Genomic DNA, 21,194 nt, shown 5'->3' on the forward strand with positions numbered 1-21,194 from the left:
CTAGAGACTTCTCTCTCCCCCTGCAGCGATTGGACTGTTTGAAATGGAGGTTGCTCCTTCAGCCTGGGTCCCTGATGACTCAGGGAAGCAGAACCTTCTCAAGCCCACCAACCAATGTAACATGTAATGAATAACAAATAAACCTTTGTTCTAATTAAGTGTTTAAGGCATTTATTATTGTCCTATAACCTAGCTTATTTTGACAGGTGCAGCTATTCTGTATTTGGAAATAATTTGCCCAAGTCAGTAGTTCTCAATCCTTTGAATCTTAATAAGCATTGAGACCTTTTCAGAAAGTCTGTAAGATCGATGCTGTTTTCATAATAGTACTGAGATGTCACTTGCCCCACAGTGTGAAAATTTACACTGAGAGCACAAAGGTAAAATGGTCATTTATCTCCACCACCACACCCTAGCAAGAAGAAAAACTGTGATTGTCACTTGAGAATGCTCTGGATGAGATAAAGTATTAATTTTATTAAATCTCCATTCTTGAGTGTACATTTGAAATTCTTGTGTGTGATGATAATGGGAAGTGAGCGTAAAGAACTGTCACATCACAGTATGCAGTAGTGTCTTAAGAAAAACAAAGAGCAATTAGTTCTTTGCTTTGTAGGCAGAACTGGCTGCTTTTTCCCCTGTAGAATCCTGTTTTTACTTGAAAGAATAGCTGACAAACTATGTGGTTCCAACTTGTGAATTCAGTAGGCATTTTCATGAAAGTGTACCAAGTGAGCTTGTCCAGTTGTTTGAAGAAAAAGCAACTGATCATATTTGTTCATGGTAAAATTTCAGGCTGTGTCTACCAGTGATATCTTTTGAGTGTCTCAATACCTAAAGACCTTTCTGATTAGATTAGTAAATGTGATTTTTAAAAATATTGTGTAACAAAATATGTTAACTCAATGAACCAGTATTTTCCAAATGACTTGCACATGATGTTTTTAAATCACAGGAGTGAAAGATGCCTTCAAAGTGCTAGACAGACCAATGGACTTTAGTGTAGCAGAAGATGAAGTGTTTTGACATTGGCACCCATCTTGAACAATATCTGACTTGTTAAGTTTTGGGATAGTGTCAAAGAATGTCCATAGCTATCCAAAAAGGCTATGAAGACACTTCACCATTTTGTGTGACAGTGGATTTTTGTCAAGTACTTCAATCAAAAAGCATCTGGCCACAGAGCAAACTTGTATATGCAGTTGTGAGACTCCAACTCCCTTGTATTAGCCACATATCAAAGAGATTTAATGTCCTTCTTCCCATCAATTTTTCTTCTGTTATTTTGGAAAATGTAATTATCTGTTGCTACATAGTAGAATTGTTCTTACTTAATATTAATAAATGTTTTTTAAGTCTCTCAATTTTAACATCTAATATGGTAAATACTGACAGCTAGCATCCAAAAAAAGAAAGAAAGAAAATGGTTTTTAAGAATATGAAGGGGTCTTGAGACCCAAATGTGTAAGACCCAAATGTGTAAGAACTGCAGGTCTAGATTGAGTCTTTCCTACCAAGGTAACTCCCAGGTGGTGCTGCAGATGGAACCAGATGGTCCTCTCTGTGCTTCAGAGCCAGCTCACACCAGATGGCATCTGACCATCCTGACAGGCAGAGAATGACATGAACCCCTCTCTGTAACCTCAGTACTGCTGCCCGTTGACACGGTCAGCGCCCCACTCACTCTGCTGCTTGGAGTTGAAATGTTCTGCCCTTAAATAAACCTAGGTTGCTTTGCAGGCAGATAGTCCTGACACTTAGGCCTCTGTCCTGTTTCATTCTCTCTAGTGTATCTTTAGAATCCAAGCACGAAGAAGTCAGCTCTTTTAATAAGCTTCTGTCTGTGATCAAAAGCCTCACTCCAGTGCTGTGTACAGGCCAGTGGGGAAAACAAAAGAGCCCTATTGTCTGCAAAAGAAACATGTTTGTGGAACAACCTGTGAGATTTTATTCAAAGGCTGCCATAACTGCTGACTTCCTCTGTCAATCCAGTGTCTGTGTGCCTTGCCAAAGAAGATGCTATAAACATCTCTAGGTCTTACAGTCAGGTGACTGACTACTGTCAGCCCTGTGCTTGTCACATAGTCAGCTGAATGCTATTATTCATGGTACAGGAAGGTTGCAGGAATGCACCCATGCCTCTGGGCTCTGGCAGTGCTACAGGCCTAGGGCCCTGAGTCCTTAAGTTTAGGGCCTCAAAATTCCCACACTCTCAGGAATTTCTGAGGCATCTCTGGCCTTGAAAAGTTCATCATTCAGTTTTTCTGGAGAATTCCTTTCAAGTTACTCTTGGGGTTGTGAGAAAACTCCAGTGTGGCTTACCATCACTCTGTCTTCCTGGAATCATGACCCCCTTCAGTTCCTCTCCTCCTTGTAAATATCAACTAGCCCATTGTTCTCTCCTTCCCTTTGGTCTCTTCAGAAGAGGTGCCTCTCCCCTCAAGGCTGCTCCGCGTACCTCCTTCAGTTGTCTCTGGCTTGTAGGCTTATGTTACACATTATTACATCATCCCATCCCATCGTCTCTCCCCCTAGACTCCCTCTCCCGCCCCACTTAAAGCAATTGCAAGAGGTTTCTTTGTTCTATTTCATATAGGTATATGAAGTCTATCAACCATATTCCTTCACCTTAATCTTCATTCACCCTCCTCCCTCCTTCTCGTATCCCCCCATACACCCTGTGCCTATTTTATAGTCCTGTCTTTTGTTATTAATATTTAAGTTGATGTTGAGTTACACAGAAGTGCCTTCAGATATGGCTGCAGCTCATGGTCACTGTGTGACTTCTCTGCCACTTCAGTTTCTATATAAAATGGAATTCAAAATAGTATTTGCTTTGTTGTTATCAACATATCACTGTGTCAGACAGAGCCATTAGCACACACGATTTAGTAGGTAAATTAGAGGGTAGTTAGGAGTTCACCAGGTAGTGAAGGAGGAGTGGACTTAGAGAAAAGAGAAGGAGAAAGCACAGCTTTCAAGCCTGAAAAACCTGCATGACCAGAGAGCTGCAAGAAGGCAAGAAGCTTCAAGTAAATTCTACAACTAGCCTTCGGGGTAGGGGGTAGGGGCGTGGTGAGGTGAGGGTGGAGGGGCAGAAAGCTGAAGGAAAGGAAGTAGAAGGGGGAGAGGAGGGTAAGACTGATAAGGATAACGAGCTTCCCTGAACACCATTCCAACCTGGCTGACCTGGTGGAGATTTTTTCCATCTTCCATGGAAAGCACAAAATTGAGTCCTGGATTGCCCATTGTCATTTTGGGCCTGGAGACTTTCGCAGTCCAGATAAGGAGGAAGGCTTTGGAACCCTGCAGGATTTCTGATTTTAGTTGAGCAAAGGCTGCCCCCTACTGATCATTATGGATGTTTTAAATTCTGATGGGCCATCTCCATCTCATAAGGTGTGGCCTTGGTCCCTAGAGATCCCTGCAGAAAATGGATAGTTTAGCCTGCTAACTCATGCATCACTTCAGACTGTTACCTGGAGCGTATTTTAAATGTCTCAGAAATGAGACATTAAAAGCCTGGCAAACTAATGTAAATGGGCCAGTGACAATTTAAACAGCTCACAGGCCTTGGACTCCAGACATTTGTGATTTGGGAAGTTGTACAGTGATACAAAACCTGTAAAGACCTAAAGTTCAGTAAGAAAAACGTGTGTGCATGTATGCGTGTTTGTGTTTAAAATGATCAAAATCAGCTGCAAGCACAGTTTGTTGGGGAGAGGAAGGAACACGTGAAGGGTGACTCAGGGGTGTTGTACATCAAGACCATGCTCTGGCCAGGTCCGCCAGCAGTGGTTGGTGGCAATATCATATTGTGTATTGTACAAATAAAATTTTATTGCATCCTTTTCCACAGTAATAAAATCAATTAAAGATTAAATATTAACTAAATAATTCACAGTACACTAGGTTATGAGTTCTTGATCTTGAGGCAGGACCATAAATGTTGCACAGGAGAAAGACTGGATAAACACCGCTCCTGCAGCAGTTCCCTGTGTCATTTGTGTCTGTTTCCAGAAGCCATAAAGCAGTGGAACATCTGGTAGTAGAGAAAGTAACGCTGAGTCCAAACAGACTGCCTGGCTTTTAGAAACTGGAGAAGAAGCTGCCTGCCTTTCAAATTGTCTTGAACTTGTACTCATAATTGATCATGAAACTCTTGATGGCGGTGCTTATCAGAGCTCTATTTATTGTTTATTTGAATTTCAAGAGTAATATTTAATGGATTGCTTCAGAAAAGCTATGAAAATTAAATCTGTTACACATCCTTTGTCATAGGAAAATGTGGGAAGGTTGGCCATGAGACTATGCAGTTGTCACATTTCAGATGACATACCTAAGTGTCTCATACTGTGTCCTTTGATTAGCTCTAAAACATGGGTAATAAAAATTTTTCTGTAAAGGGGCAGATAATGTTTTAAATTTAAGAGCTCATCTGTGTTCTGAATTCTGCCAGTGATGCAAGAAAGCTGCCAAAGACAAAACGCAAACAAAAAGGCATAGGAGTGTTCCAATAAAACTTTATTTACAAACACAAATCTGGTTTCTTTGCCAGTCTGAAGTAGCAGACCTATGTGTCTTGAAGACTCAAATTTAAAAATGTATAAAGATGGAGAGTGGGGTGTATGTGTGTGTGTCCAAGATTTTGGAAATCTGTTGAATGGGTAACCCATAAGTACCTGATTTCTATTCATATGCGTTAGATTGTAAGTTTATTAACTATTTGTATAACAGTTCAGGAAAACTAACACATCATTTACATGTGAGAGAGAATAGCCTTTACAAGTTTTTCATATTCATCATCTGTACACATCTAAATCATCCTTTGATTAAAATCTCAGGCTTCTTATTCTTTGGTGAGGAGGCTCACTAAGGTTTTTCTTTATTCTGTTGCAAAAATTATTGCCAACAGAGACTGTATAAAATTATTAATAGTTTACCCAACAATGGGAACTTAGGGAGCACATATCTTATTCATGGTGTATGTATGTATTTTTAAATGAGAAATTAGTGAATTTTGTTATCATAAAAGCATGTAAATCCAGATGAATTTGTGGTACCTCAGAAGACAGAATATTCCTGGCACCTCAGACTTATGTCGTGATGTGAGGTTCCTCTCTTTGGTCCTGTCATGGTAATATTTCATTTTGCATAAAATTCCCCTGTAGAACTCATTTAAAGATGTTGGTCCTCATTTTGATAGTTGGGGACAGAACCTAGGTAGCTATAATTTTACTTGGACCTAGGAATGTCTGACATGGAAACCACATAGAGCAGACTGTATAGTAAGTTAAAAATATTTGCAAATGTAGTAAGTTAAAAACCTTATCTTAGAGACTTTGGTTATTAAAATGCATGGTTCATCCTTGAATTCTCTTATTTCAGACCTTCTGTTTGGGTTTAAGTCAAGACCACATCTGACTCTTGTGTGTGTGTGTGTGTGTGACAATTAACATAGGAGAAGCCAGGTACATAAGGACTGAGTTTGAGGCAAACACTAGTCAGGGAACATAGAAGGGGCTCTTGAGGATGACCGAATATGTCACAAGGAGATGGCAGAACTGCAGGAGGTTAGGGACACACTGAGGCAGGAGCCGGCCAGTCTCTTGAATAAGAGCTTGAAGATCAGTTTCCAATCTGAAGGCTAACGATAAATCACAATCTCTCAACTTAATTGCTACTACAGAAAATGCAGGAAAACACTTTCAACCTAAAATGTTAATGCTCTTTCAGCCAAGCCTTGTCTACATACAGATTGATCACTTCCAGCAGTTATGAATGTGAAGATGAAGGTTTTCCTCCTTGCGTTGATAAAATCCAAATCAGTAATTTGTGTATAAACTGTTATTTGGACCAAATTCAGTGCCTACTCAAAAGGAACAAGTTGGGAAGACAGGATGTGAGTAACACATAGAATCGTGACCCCATGGGTGTTATTAAAGGTGCTTCGTGTATCTGATGTTTTCTGAAGCAGAAATATAAAAGACCAAATCCATTATTCCTGCTTTTTTTTAATATTCATGCAGATATGACTGTAATGAAAATTAGTCTGCCATGAGTATAACTGTGAGCCCCCCAGTAATAAAACGTTTTCTAGAACCAGGGGATTTATATGCAAAAAAATCATCTTCATAAAGCAAAATTTATCTGAAAAATGAGGCTTTTATTTTTAAAGGAGCCTTGCTACATTTAAGGGCATTGTATTGTTATTGACATGTACATCAGATATGAATCAGGAAACTTAATTATAAAATGGTCCTAATCCTCCATAAGTGTTTTCATCAATTTATGTTTATTCATTTTTAAAGTTAGTTAGAAAGAAAAAAATAAAAACCTCTTTTTCTCTTTCAGTGAGCCAAGAACAATCATTCAGGACTGAACAATGATGAATGTGGAGAGTATTTTTCTGATTAGGCACTCAGCTGTTTAGACCTCAAAGTCTATATATTAAGTATAGGCAAATATAAATACATAGAGCTGTTGAATTAAGCACTGTATTTTAATTTAGTTGTGCTTAAAAAGCAGTTTAGAATATTATTTGCTAGGCTAGCTCTTCTTTAATTGAGCCATCGCTTTGAGGCAGCTGTTGTCTGTACTCCAGCTGATGGAACATCATAAACAATTACCTGGAGAGGACGGCTTTCATCTTCCAGTGGGAAACACCTGCAACCCAGTTTTTATTGTCCACCCAAGGCATTTTGGTATTGTCTACCTTTAGTGAGTGACTTAGGAAACCCTTAGATACTACAAAGAGTGTCAGAATTTCAGAAGTAGCTAAACCTAATAGGGTGTACCATACACAGTTCCTCATTAAATCAGAGCACAGTCAAGTCTGCCGGTGAGCTGAGAACTGATGTAAATGTGTGGAAGAGGAGTCTTCACGGGGCATCTACGGTTGATGTGAATTTGCCATACTCAGCTGTGCTGTGAGCAGTGAGGATTAACTGAAGTGAGGCAGATTACTCTTCTACAGTGGTTTCCACCATTGATGCAACACAACTAGTTTAGAGAAAGAGAAATAGTTGCATCTCATTTAAAAAAATTGCATGTCTTCATTGAGGAACCTAGTATTACTGCTTACCTCAGGAATAAGCCAGTGTGTATGGTTACCCACAAGTATGAGGCACTTTCCAGGGGAGAAAATGAACCCCTGAGCATAGTTGCCAGGGTATACACAAAACCATTTAAACAATTAAAGGTGTTGACATTGACTTTTCAAACCCCAAGCTGCAGAAATACCCACAGCTGTTGAGCTGCTGAATAGAGAATGCGTGTGCCTGCTCCTGCAGCCATGTCTGTGCATGCTCGCTCCTTTTCTTTTCTAATTTACACAGGTATGAAATTAGTAGATTAATGACTTCAAGTGCCATTTCATTACTGCAGCTACCAAGCCTAGAATTATAGAAGTGACAACTTTAGTAACCTAACCCAACCTCTTAATTGTACAGATGAAGACATTGATGCCCTTATCAAAAATTACAGAATTAATGATTTAGAGCCCGGTGTGCTCTGTAATTGTCCATTGACCTAAATAAAATGCAAATACTCTTCAGAAGTCTAGTCATGTCAATAAGACCCTGGCTTTAACTGCTTTTGTCTTTTCTTTTAAAATAGAAATTTCCTTAACCACAAACTGACCAAAAAATACTGAATTGGGTTGAACTAGAGAATCGAAATTAGGAGTAGATAGCTCTCTGAGCTGCAGAAAAGGCAATTGCAGGGCTAGGATAGACAAATGGGAGTCCCCCAAAAGTGGCCCTTCTAACCAGTGATTCTGCCCAGAGCAGAAGCTATGGGAGTAAAATGGCTGCAAAGGGGAAGAACAAGACAATTCAGACAAAGAGGATGTACCCCCAAAGGCCTCCATGTTTCCTATGGGTAAAAGATTAACTTGAATCTGCAAGGAACTGATGACTGTTCTTGGCCTAGTTGCTAGTGCCAGTATAAATCAGAAAAGGTCAAAGTAGCTTGGCTGAACACCCACCAACCTGAGGATTGTTCCCTACACTCATTCTCAGAACAAACTGAAAATAGTCCCAAAGGAATGTCCTCCTGTTTTGTTATGATGCTCACTGGAAGTCTTATTAGAGTGCCTTGTAGCTACTCTAAAGCAGTGAATGAAATCATCTTTAAAGCCCCAGAAATAATTTTATTGTTGACCTCTCTTAATTTTCCAATTCACCTTGAGTACAAATATTACCTAAAGTAGCTATATGCCTAAGATTAAATAGTAGGTGATTACTTTCTGTTCAACAAAGTTAAAACAACTTTTTAAAATAATGTAAATAGAAAGAAGCTAGTAAAAAAAATCTGCATAAAGTTGCCAGTCTAACCTCTACCTCTCCGCCACTTTTCTCTAGCCATACTGACTTCCCTGGTGTTCCTTGAACATGTTAGGATAGAAGATGATGATGCATGGAGCCTATGATTTGTTCATTTTCTCTCAGTGGAATATTCTCCCCCATCCATCTGTAAGGCTAACTCCCTCATCCTCTTTAAGTCTGCCCTGACCCCACTATTTTCTATTGCAGTCTGTCTCCTACTGCCACCAGAGCTCCCTACTACCCCCTTATCATGATTACTTTCCCCCATAGCACTTTTTACTTTCCAGCATAAAAGATAAATTACTTAGTATGTTTAATGTGCACATTTCCCCAACTAGAATGTATGAGCACTGCAAAGACAGAAATCTTTGTCTATTTTCTTTATTTATTTACCTCCAAAGCTTAGAACAGTGGCTACAACACAGTAAATGCGCAAAAGCATTTTTAGTGATGAAATGGCTACATGAATGTTAACTTCCAAGGAAATTTAGGAAGAGTTCCCCAGATGTAACTCATATATAGCTTTTTTCCTTAATCGGGATTTATGCATAGGTCAGTTTTGCAGTATACTTTTCACTTTTGCTAATTTATCTGTCTCTAGATGAATGATCTGTAGGGAAGTAGTCCTCTTCCTCAAAAAAGTTTCAAGAAGAGAATATCAGGGCCAATCTTGGTCCTTAAGTTCTGGCAGACTAGCCTGGCAGAATGGCTCAAATGGTAGAGTGCCTACCTAGCAAGTGTGGGAGCCTGAGTTCAAACCCCAGTACCATCAAGAAAAAAAAGGAGAGAAAAATTCAGTTTACTTTGGATGAAATACAGATTAGAATAAAAATCAGCCTAAGAGACTGTATTTGTAGTTAACAGAAGTTCCATGTTACAACAAACTGTGTCCAGATTGTCAGAAAATAATATCAGAGAAAGATAATCGCACTTGGGCCAAGAAGTGGCTTCCTTGAAGGTGGCCAAAATAAGCATAGTTGATTTATTATTAACTTCTGCTAAATATTTTTTTATTACCATGGAGAAAGATGCTAACATTGAGATGTATGGTTCAAGAAATCCATGAGTTAACAAAAAATAGTCACCACTTGTCTTAACCTATTTAGGCTCAGTAGCATTTCTTATGAACAAGAAATTTATTCTTCATACACAGTTCTCAAGGCTGGGAAGTCTGAGTCAAAGCGCTGACAGTTGTTGTCTGACAAGGGCTCATTTCCTGGCTTAAAGATGGCACCTTCTAGCTGTGTCCTCACATGAAGGAAGTGCCAGGGTGGTGCTCTGGAGCCCCTTGTAAGAAGTGCTGTCCCCACTCACGAAAGGTGGGGCCTTGTGACCTAACCACCTCCCAAAGGCCCCACCTCCTTGGGACTTTAGGCCCCATCACATTGAGCAATAGGATTTTCAACATGAATTTTTGAGGGAAAAGCAGGTACAAACATTCAGACCATACCCCCATCTCAAACTTCACTATCTGGCTTCTCAGGCTTTCTGTAACAGCAAACTGTCAGGCCTGAGAGCCATTTGACACCCTTCTCCTCTCACCTTAATTGGCAGTCTCTTCAAAGATGCCACCTGCTAGTCAAAAACTCAGCATATACCCCCAGAAGCTCAGAAGCTTTCATCGCTAGTTAGCAGAGAAGTGGACCTGTAGTGTTGCCACAAAGATTTTTTTTTTTGCATGTGTGTAGAGTTGGGGATCAAACATAGGTCCTCATTAATGTTAGCCAGTCAAGCCCTCTACCACTCACCTACACCCCCAGTTCCAAAGATCTTAAAGTTTGTGTGTCAGTCAGCTTTTCATTATTGTCACAAATACCTGGGATAAATCGACTTATTATAAGGAAAGGTTTATTTTGGCTCATGGTTTTAGAGGTTTCAGTTCATGATCATTTAGCATGATGCTTTTTGACCAGTGGTGAGGCAATACATGGTAGAGGAAGCTACTCACCTCATGAAAACCAGGAAGCAAAAAAAGAGAGATGGGAAGGGGCCCAGGTCTTAATATCCCCTTCAAGGGAACACCCCCAGTAACCTAACTTCCTCCCACTCAGCCCATCTATTAAAGGTTCCACCAATAGCACCATCATCTGGCATCCAGTCCTTTAAACATGGCCTTTTGGATTATTCAAACCATAACAAAGTTCAAACCCAAGTAGTATTCTTTTTGCTTAAATCCTGTGCTGATTTCTCCCACAGCTTCAAATTTTTTGCTTAGTACAAAACACCATCCAAGATCTGGCTTTTGTCCTGGCTCAGCCACATTCTCCTTGAGCAATGGTTTCCTACTGTGTGTCTCTCCTACTATGTAGTGGACTCCTAGAGGGCAGGAATTACATCCTACTAATGCTGGTATCCACAGTGCCAGGCCTATGGAGGTGTTGGTTTTATGGCTGAAAGGATGGATGGAAATAGTGTTAAACCGTGTTAAACCCTAACGTGGCTGTGTTTCCTTCCTTAAGGACTTTGGCATTATGTTCCTGCACCACATTGTATCCATTTTCTTGATTACCTTTTCATATGTCAACAATATGGCCCGAGTTGGAACCTTGGTCCTTTGTCTTCACGACTCAGCGGATGCTCTTCTAGAGGTAAAAATCTCCCTTCATCTTTAAGAATACAAAATCCAGAATTCTTGCAGTCCCTAAGACCACCAGTTCTTCTGTTATGATAGGTGGTTCTTCAAAACTGAGGGGTATTTCTTTATAAGTTAAATTGGTGAAAATGAGACCTTAAATTGACATACAAAATTTATACTAAAAAAAGTTACACATGTTAACATTTTTATTAATAGGATGATGAAAACTTTTACTAATGTAAAATTAATCAATTAATTGATTAATTGATTAATTGATTAATTTTACAAGTCATTATTTTAATATGCTTTGAGTTGTAAGTTGCATACTGATTTATTTGAAAATTTTATATAACCCAGTTTAGTTGTTAATAGGAACTGTACATACCAATAAAATTTAGCTTTTATTATCCTTGCAATTTCACAGTGGGAATAGGCATACAAATTGCATGTTATATATAGAAACTGTGTAAAGAATTTACCATTTTAAGAGTCACACTCAATAATAGAACTTTTTTTTACTTCATATAAGAAATTTATATAACCAGTCAAAACTAACTTACAAAACTTCAAATTTCATGTAGAAATGGATCTTAGAATCTGTACTCTGATTTTTTTACTCCAGTTAGCCCAATTTTGCAACCTTTGAAGCATCTATTGTTACTATAAACATAGAATAGAGGTGTTCTCCACTAATCAAGTGTTACTGCAATATGAGCAGAATTTTTATAAAATTGAATCTACCATAAGGGCAATTAGTGAAGGTTTAAGTTAGATTACAACACTTTATTAAAAATTCTGGTACCTTTGACATTATGAAACAGAAAAATGGTCCTAATAGACTAGGTAAGTCAGAAGATAGTTTGAGGCTGTGACTTTTTAAGTAATTCACACTAAACGCTATACAATGTATTTTGAAAAGGAGAAATATATGTAGTATAAGCAAAGTCCCCTGTAAATCGTTACAATTTGGTTAAATCCTATGTATGCTTAGAAGTAGAAATCTATGCAGCAATTTTCAATTTTGAAATCAGTCCTGTGTAGTCAGCCATCTTTAATTCCTGTGGACATTGCTGGCATGATGTTTGGTAGAGAAAATACTGATTGAATTGTCATACACCACTTTTATCCACACAAGAAAAAATAATCCAGCCAGGTGCCAGTGGCTCATGCCTGTAATCCTTGCTACTCAGGAGGCAGAGATCAGGAGGATCATGGTTATAAGCCAACCTGGGCAACTTAATGTAATTTTCTAGGAAGTAGAAAATAATGTTGTGAATGCAGGAGATATCTTCAATTTATAACTGCATGTAGGTACTGTGAGTTCTATGAAAAAAATGTAAAAAGAAGTAATCAAGCGAAATTCTGCTTTCAGTGTCTTCCTTAGAATCACCTTAAACAGTGATGGCAGAGGAAGGGATGTGCTTTCTTCCCTAGACTAATTTATTATATAAAAAAATGTGGTCACTTAAACCACTCTCATATTCTGAGAGTACTTCTTACAGACTCTTTGAACATTAGTGAGTCTCCTGTAGGAAATGACTCAGTAATGTAACTTTGAAAATTATACTAAAGTGGATTAGTTCAAGTAACATAATTCTGGCCCTTTCTTCATGTCTAAATTTATGAGAATGAGCCAGGAAATTGTCTTCCCAAAGTACTTCCTGGGCCTTTTTAATGAAAACCTATAGTTTGAAGTCAAAATGAAGACAAATGCAGAATAGCTCCATATATTCTTACAAAGTTTGTGGCCTCAGCATTTGGAATTCAGTAAAGGTTTAAAGAATTATCCAATACTTTGTATTTGACTTCTTATGCCAGCTTTCTGCTTTGGTGTCTCTGGCTTTCTAATGTCATCTATAATGCAAAAGTTTCTTATTTTTCCTCTCTGTTTTCCTGAAATCAACCATATAATTGAATTTTCCAGGTTGCTGAATATTTTATTAAATCCATGACAGTCAGTAGTTCTGCTTATGGTTAATGCTGCATTCTACACAACTTATGGGTAATTTATAAATACTGATGCATGATGCATGACATTTTAGTGTAGCAGGCAATTTTATGCATCTGGTGAGCTATATCTTACAGGGAGCTCATGCATATTGAAGGAAACTTTTTACTTATCAGTTTAACTAAGTTAATATATTACATTTCTTCCTTTCATAGGCTGCCAAAATGGCAAACTATGCCAAGTTTCAGAAAATGTGTGACCTCCTGTTTGTTATGTTTGCCATGGTTTTTATCATCACACGGCTGGGTATATTTCCTATCTGGTGAGTATACTAATCTTCTTTCTGATAGTGTCACCCCTTCCAAATAAGCTTTGTAAAACATTTTCCTTTTGAATTTCACTTCAAATCCTTAGCCAAAGGTTTGAAGATGTTGGGGAAGGACTCAAAAACGAGTTTGATTTCTTCTTCGAGAAGAGGACTGCTTTCTTTGCTATGAGTTTCCATAGCATCATTTGAGATAGATGTGGCTTACCTAGGTTCTAAAGAGTCAGAGTGTCCCCACTGTTTTAGGAAGTGTCTAGAATATGACTCAAGAACCTCAGGCATGGATGTTTGAATTAAGAGAGGAAATACGATATTACAACTGGGTGAATACCAGATTGCTCCTTACCAGCATTCAACCAGGGCGGCATCATTGGAAACTTGTTAGAAATGCAGATTCCTAATCCCCCTTATACCCAGTGAGTCAGAAACTATAGTGATATATAGATTTATCTATATGTTGATAAATCTTCTGATAATTCTGCTACACATTAAACTTTAAAATTCACTATCCTAAATAACTCTCATCAGCTGTATTTACAGCTAAAGAAAATGAACGGTATAATTCTAAAATAACTCCTGAAATTCTCTGTGTTCCTTAATGTCTAGATGGCTTTTCTTTTGTTGAGAGCTAAGAAAACGATATGACAGATTTTGATGGAATTTGACAATCCTTTCCATTGAAAAATCAGTCCACTGTCATTAGTCTTTTGCTGGAAGGCTATTACTTGATCTACAGGGAAAAAAATAAATAAATAAAAACAAACACTCCTTATCATTCAAAATCTATCAGTGATGGTAAATTTTTTTGTCTTCTATTTCTAAGGGTTTATTTTAGTGAGAAATTCAAGTAATGGGAATTGCATAAAATAGACAAATGAAAGGATGCAATAATATCTTGACTTTGCCCCTACAGAAAAATAACAGTGATAAAATTGGGGCTTCTAGTGACTAATGTCTATCACTAGAATTGCATTGATGAATTATCAGCATACACATGCACTCGCCTTCACACACACATATATGCACACCGCTTCTCCTTGAGACTTGCAGCTCTCTTGGACTGCAAAATCATTTCAGAGCAGCAGCACCATGTATTGACAACAGACATCTATAAAACCTCATTATAGTTTAATATTTATGTAGGTAGAGAGCACGAGTAATTTTGAATATAATATGTCTATAATTATTTCAGGGTTGGAACTCTTTCAAGAATGTTAGCAGAACTACAGATAAGAACTTAAATAGAAGAAATTCAAGCAAAACTAAGGATTAATTTTTCAGAATGATGGTTTTATCCTATTTAATATTTCTGAGAACCTGAGCTTTAAAGAAATACATATCACTCTCACATGATTTGCTTCCTATTCATTAAAATCAAGATACATCTCTTCTCCTTCTCTCGGGTTAATATGTAAACACCATTAAAATCAAGATATAGCTCTTCTCCTTCTCTCGGTTAATATGTAAATGCTCTTGAGGTTTACATGGTTGCAGGTTACCTAGAACATAGATCTGCAGAAGAAAGAAATTTTGTCCTGCTGCCAGTAAGATCACTAGTAGGAATGGCCTGTGGTGAGGACCTGTACTGCCTGCTTAGAAAAGTCTTTATAACCAAATTCAAAACAAGCATTTCTATCACAACTGCTTTAAACCTCCTGCAATCATGCCTCTTAGTGGTGCCAAGTTTTTCAAAAGCGACTTGTGGAGAAACTATTGTATTGCTTGTAATACAATAAATAATTTATGTACCTGTTGACATTGTAGTTGGGCATCTACTGAATAAAATCCTCTTCATACACATCCAGTAAGTCAAGTTGGTGCCTAGATGATCTTTGTTTTAATCCTGCTTTGATTATTAGAATGTAATGTATTGTCCTTTTTTACATAAAGAACAATAACAAGTAGCATTTAAAATACTTATCTTAATATTGTGAAATTGCTTAAAAATTCTTTTTAGACTAGGGAATTCTCATATTGGATAGCACCCTTCAGGTTACTGGCTAGACTCCTCCCTTATTCCTTTGCGCATTGATACAACTTATCACTTTCTCTGCTCAAAAGTATCACTTCAGAGATCCAGGGAAAAATACCTTCTTATATGAAATGACACCTGAGTCCTTAGAGCTTCTAAGCCAGGGATTCTTAATCTGGTTTAGAGCCCCCTGAAATTATATTTAAAGTAGTGGGGGAGGAGCTCAATGGTAGAGTGCCTTACTAGCATGTGCAAGGCCCTGAGTTCAAGGCCCAGTACTGGAAAGAGAGAAGAAGGGAGAGAATATGAAGTCAGATTTTAGGAGAACTTTTCTGACTCCTAGTTCTTCATTTCTAAGTACTTAATCCCATCTGTTTCAGTATCCATCAGTAATAGGCAACATGCCATTCTAAAATGTCCAGTCTTTGCCTTGTCCATACTGTTTAGTTATGAACTTACTTCCACTGTGCTACCTCTTTTATGCATTTAGTGAAGATTTATAGACTATGTACAGTACAACCTGGATGGGGTAAGTACTGAATATTCAGTTTGAGGTATGGCCTCTTTCAGTTTGAAATCCTACAAGTCCCTTCAATGTTCTGATTTATAATTTAGGGAAGGAAGCTAGAGATTATAAATTATTTTCTGAACATTTATGGAGCCTAAGCAATACAAATTGATGATCAGTGTTCAAATAATTTTGTGGCATATTCTAAGCAGCTCTGTTAGTTAAATAATACATTATAACAGAGAGAGTATGTATGTGAAATAGACACTCACCTGTGGAAACTAAAAGTGGGAGGGGTAGGTAAGACTTCAGTTCTAAGGAGCATGTCACAGCCTCATTTGTCCTTCAAAGATTTGTACTTCAGATAGAAGAAGGAACAAAATTATTCCCCTGCCCTTTAGTTCTTTGTTTTTCAACCCATTTCTTTGTAATTACCAGCAGTAGGGTTGAGGTTCCTCATGACTGTTTATATCCCCTAGAAGCCATCAAAATTTTTGTAACAGGTAGGTTGAAGAACACTTGCCTCATTTTCTATTGTATCTTTAACCCATGCACCTCAAAGACAGCTATGCTATTAGAATCCTGACTAGTCCCTCCATACTTCTCTTTTGGCCATAATACATCCTTCTAGAACAACACTGACCAAAAGAGGTATGATGCAGTTTTCATAATAATTTTATATTTTCTAGTAGCTACATTTAAAAATAGACAAAAAAAAAAAAGCAGGCATGGTAGTACACACAGTTGGATCTATTTAAATGACATGTATTTAACTCAGTATGTTCAAAATAATGTTATTGTACTATATCATCATATTGAACTAATCAGTATTTTAAAAATTATTGAGATATTTGAAATCAGGTTTGTATTTCACATTACCATACATCTAAGTTTAGTCCTACTATATCCCAGCTGTGCAAAGCCATATGTGGCTAGCATACAGACAGTGCTGTTCTGCCACAGCCTTTGGCAGTAACCAGATTTAACACATTCTCTGATGTATGGTTACCTTGGTTGACATTCTTTTTTTAGCATATATTGATAGTATGAAAGGGCTTCATTATGATACTTTCATACGTGCATATAATGTAATTGGTTGAATTCTTAAGTCCACTATTTGCAGCTGTTCTGTGTAAGTCAGCATAGTACAAGTAGCTGGGACGAACTGGGGTGCCTAGATTCAAATCCCACCTCCAATGTTTAATTAATATCTTCGTGCTGAGGTTTCGTGTCTTAGACAGGATTGATGTTGATACCTACCTCGTTGTATTGTGGCATTAAATGAGTTTAATGTATCTACAGAGCCAAGAAAAATGTCATGTTCACAGTCATTTCCGTAGGCTTTTTTTTAAGTGACATGATTTATTTTATATAAGAAGAGAGACCTCTTAAGAATAAGTAAGAAAAAAGATCATTCACTCAATAGAAGTATTTGGAAGGGCTCTGAATAGGTACAGTTCAGAAAAATATAAATGACAACCCTGGGTAATCTCAGCTACTCAGGAGGTGGAAGCAGGAGGAGTTTGAGGACCCAGGCAAAGTTAGGGAGACACTATCTCAAAAACAAAATACAGGGCTGGAGACATGGTTCAAGTAGTAGAGTACCTGCATAGCAAGTGTGAAGCCCCAAGTTTAAACACCAGTACCGCCAAAAAAAAAAAAAAAAACCATACAAAACAAAAAGGGAAAAAGGTTGGGACAATGACTCAAGCAGTAGAATTCTTGCCTAGCATGCACAACATGAACCCAGTCCTGGGTTCAATCCCCAGAACTGGAAAAAAAAAAGAAAGAAAAATATAAGTGACAAAATTATAAAAGACACTTAACCTTACCATAAATAAAGAAATGCAAATGCAGCTTTGGGAATATGTTCAAGTCAGTGCTTCTGGAGACTGAGATCTGGGATGGCAGAAGTCTTACTTAAGCCTGGTGTTTCTTGCATGTGACTGCACACTAGAATTACTTAGGAACCTGAATTTTCCTACCCTGGAAAATTCTGATTTATTTGGTCTTGTTGAAGCCTGAGCATGGCTTGTCAAGGCTTCCGGAGTGATTCTGCAGTACAGCCATGGAGCAGAAACAGTTCTTGCTCCAGTCCTGCATGTGCTTTTGTTACACTGCAGAAGATATTATGTGGGTAATGTCAATAATAACAGATACAATGTCAGTGATAGTTCTTGTGTAAGCACAAGTGAAAGCAAAGCGTAGATTAGCTCCTCATTTTTAAAAATTTACCAGCTTTGAAAAGGCACAGAAAGGGAGTAACCTTCATAGCAAGTTATCTCTAGAGGCTGTGGTTGTGTTAAAGATGACTTCTCTCTTCATAGTTGCTCTGTTTTAACCTTTCCAAAATAAGCATGTACTGCTTTTGTAATTGAAATTTTTTAATTTAAAAAGATTTAGGGACTTTTCTCTCACCCAGATAATTAGCCATGTATAAAACTAGAGATTCAATTTTGCATTTATATTAGCATATTAATTTTTATATCAATTTTATTGAAATATAATTTACATGACATGAAGTTCACACTCAAAGTATACAACTCAGTGGTTTATAGCATATTCATGGAGTTGTACAACCATCACTATATTCAGTTTTGGAATATTTTTATCACCACCCCCCCTAAAAATATACCCATTAATAATCACTCCCCCATTCTGCCCTCCCATCAGTCCATGGTAACAAGTAAGCTACTTTCTGTCTCTGTATATTTGCCTTTTCTGGACATTTCATATAAATGGCTTCCTACAACATAAGATCTTTAGCGATTGGGTCTTTCCAATTAGCCTAATGTTTTCAAAGTTTATCCATGTAGTACCATGTGTCAGTACTTCATTCCTTCTTGTTGCTGATAATATTCTATTGTGTGAATATACCATGTTTTATTTATTTTCATCAGGTGATCAACTTTTGGTTTTTTCCACTGTTTGGCTATCATGAATAATGCTATCAACATTTGTGTATCAGTTTTGGTATAAAGATATATTTTCAATTCTCTTGGGCATGTACCTAGGAATAGAATGTATGGATTATGTGGCAACTGTGGAAAAGACAAAAGTCTTTTCCAAAATTGCCACACCATTTTACATTTTTACCAGCAATGAATGTGGGTTTGACTTAATCCACGCTCTTCCAACACTTGTTACTGTCTGTCTTTTTGTTGTATTCATCCTAGGGGGTAGGAGATATTATCTTATTGTGGTTTTGATTTGCATTTAAAATCATTTATTCATTTTTATTGTTTATTCATTTATTCATGTGCACATACATTATTTGGACTATCTCTCCCCCCTACCCCCTGCCCCTACACTCTCCCCTCCACCTCCCTCACTTCCAGGAAGAACCTGTTCTGCCCTCTTTTCCAATTTTGTTGAAGAGAAAACATAAGAGATAATAAGAAAGACATAGCATTTTTACTAGCTTGAGATAAAGATCGCTACACAGAGAGATTCCTAGAATTGCTTCCATGCACATGTATATCACAAACCAAATTGGTTCATCTGTACCAGACCTTTTCACTACTTCCCAGTCACCTTCTGATAGTGGCCTCTGTCAATTTAAGGTTACTTTATTTGCTCCTCTACAGTGGGCACATCAAACGCTTTCAGGTTTTAGGTTTTCTTCCCTTTCCCTATTCTTCCTGTATGTGTTCTCCCCTTAGCATGTGACCCATGTCCAATAATATTATTGCATTTGTTTTAGATCTAAAGCCCACATATGAGGGAGAACATACAATTTTTGGCCTTCTGAGCCTGGCTAACTTCGCTTAAGATGATGTTCTCCAGTTCCATCTATTTACTTGCAAATGACAAAATTTCATTCTTCTTTGTGGCTGAGTAAAATTCCACTGTGTATAAATACCACATTTTCTTAATCCACTCATCAGTCATGGGGCATCTTGACTGTTTACATAACTTGGCTATTGTGAATAGTACTGCAATAAACATGGGTGTGCAGGCGCCTTTGGAATAACCTGAGTTGCATTCCTTTGGGTATATCCCTAGGAGTGGTATTGCTTGGAGCGAGCTTTTTCTCACTTCTGTTACTACCGACCTAACTGGGGCTAACTGGGGGCGATGGGAGATACAGAAAGGACAAAGGATAGACAGACAGACATGCAGAAAGTTGGGGCCAGGTGTGTTGGATGCTCAGGTGGAGACACACAACAGCCTTGTTGCTTCTTTTCTCTATTTTTACTCTTTAAGGCCCTACTCCTTTACAATACTTTAAAACCTTGCTTCTAAAGTCTCCTTTTCTATTCTTTGAAGTCTCTTTCCTTAGACTCACTCTCTCCCATGTTTTCTCTTAGCTTTTCTCTAGCATAATCTCCCTTAGAGTCTTTGCCTTCAGACTTGCACTGTCCCATCAGACTTACACTGACCCATGTTTTCTCTTTAGCTTTCTTAAAGTCTTGGCCCTCAGATTTTGCAGACAAACAACAGTGGCAGTTCTCTCAGAAGCTACCAACCAATTCTGTGAACACCTCTTTAGCAATTCCCCTTTAGCAATTCTCCTTCAGCAATTTATTTCCCTTCAGCCATCCTCCTTTCAGCAATTTCCCTCAGCCATTCATTTTCCCCCTTCAGCAATCTCCCTCCAGCAATTTCCCTTTAGCCAAGAAAAAAACCCTCATCCTCCTTCAGTGAGTCTTTTATATCCAGTGGTAAACAAGGAGGTGGAGCAACAGTTCTCAAGGAAGTGCATGACATTGAGGAAAACCACCTGAGCTGCATCTTGCTTTCTTGCTCTCTTCTGCAGCTGGGGCTGTGCCAAATCTCAGCCTACAGATTATTTGACATACACATCTTAGGAAAAACAGCTGTTCTGCATCTTACTCTCACCCTATTCTGTGGCTGGGGCTGTGCCATACTCAGCCTGCAGAATATTGAGTACAACTGTGCTTGTGTCCTCATAGGCTTGTCATACTTGACTCCTTACAATTGCTGAATCATATGGCAGATCTATGTTTAATTTTTAAAGAAGCCTCCCTATTGTTTTCCAAAGTGGTTGTATTAGCTTACATTCCTACCAGCAGTGTATGAGGGTTCCTTTTTCCCACATCCTCACCAACACCTGTTGTTGGTGGTGTTTTTGATAATAGCTGTTCTAACAGGAGTGAGGTGGAATCTTAGTGTGTTTTTGATTTGCATATCCTTTATGGCCAGGGATGGTGGCATTTTTTCATGTGTTTTTTGGCCATTTGGATTTCTTCCTTTGAAAGGTTCTGTTTATTTCAGTTGCCCACTTCTTTATTGGTTCATTGATTTTGGGGAAGTTTAGTTTTCTTTGCTCCCTGTATATTCTGGTTATCTGTCCTTTGTCTGATGTATAGCCAGTGACAATCTTCTCCCACTCTGTGGGTGTTCTTTCAGTTTAGAGATCATTGCTTTTGTTGTGCAGAATCTTTCTCATTTCATGTAGTCTCATTTGTCCATCTTTTCTCTTAGTTGCTGGGCTGCTGGAGTTCTACTGAGGAATTCTTTGTTTATACCTATTGCTTCCAGAGTATTCCCTGCTCTTTCCTGTACTAACTTCAGA

General features: G+C 38.0%; 1 protein-coding gene across 5 annotated transcripts in view; it reads left to right on the forward strand.

Annotated features, from left to right (window-relative positions):
* Cers6 (ceramide synthase 6) overlaps positions 1-21,194 on the forward strand; it is a 276,713-nt gene that overhangs the window by 210,619 nt on the left and 44,900 nt on the right. For all 5 annotated transcript variants that reach the window (XM_074071036.1, XM_074071033.1, XM_074071034.1 and 2 more), the window contains 2 exons: positions 10,787-10,915; positions 13,066-13,172. In XM_074071036.1, the coding sequence (XP_073927137.1) occupies positions 10,787-10,915; positions 13,066-13,172 (236 nt within the window). The remainder of the gene's footprint in view (positions 1-10,786; positions 10,916-13,065; positions 13,173-21,194) is intronic.

The sequence above is a fragment of the Castor canadensis genome, chromosome 4 (assembly GCF_047511655.1).
Source record: "Castor canadensis chromosome 4, mCasCan1.hap1v2, whole genome shotgun sequence".
NCBI classification, from domain to species: domain Eukaryota; kingdom Metazoa; phylum Chordata; class Mammalia; order Rodentia; family Castoridae; genus Castor; species Castor canadensis.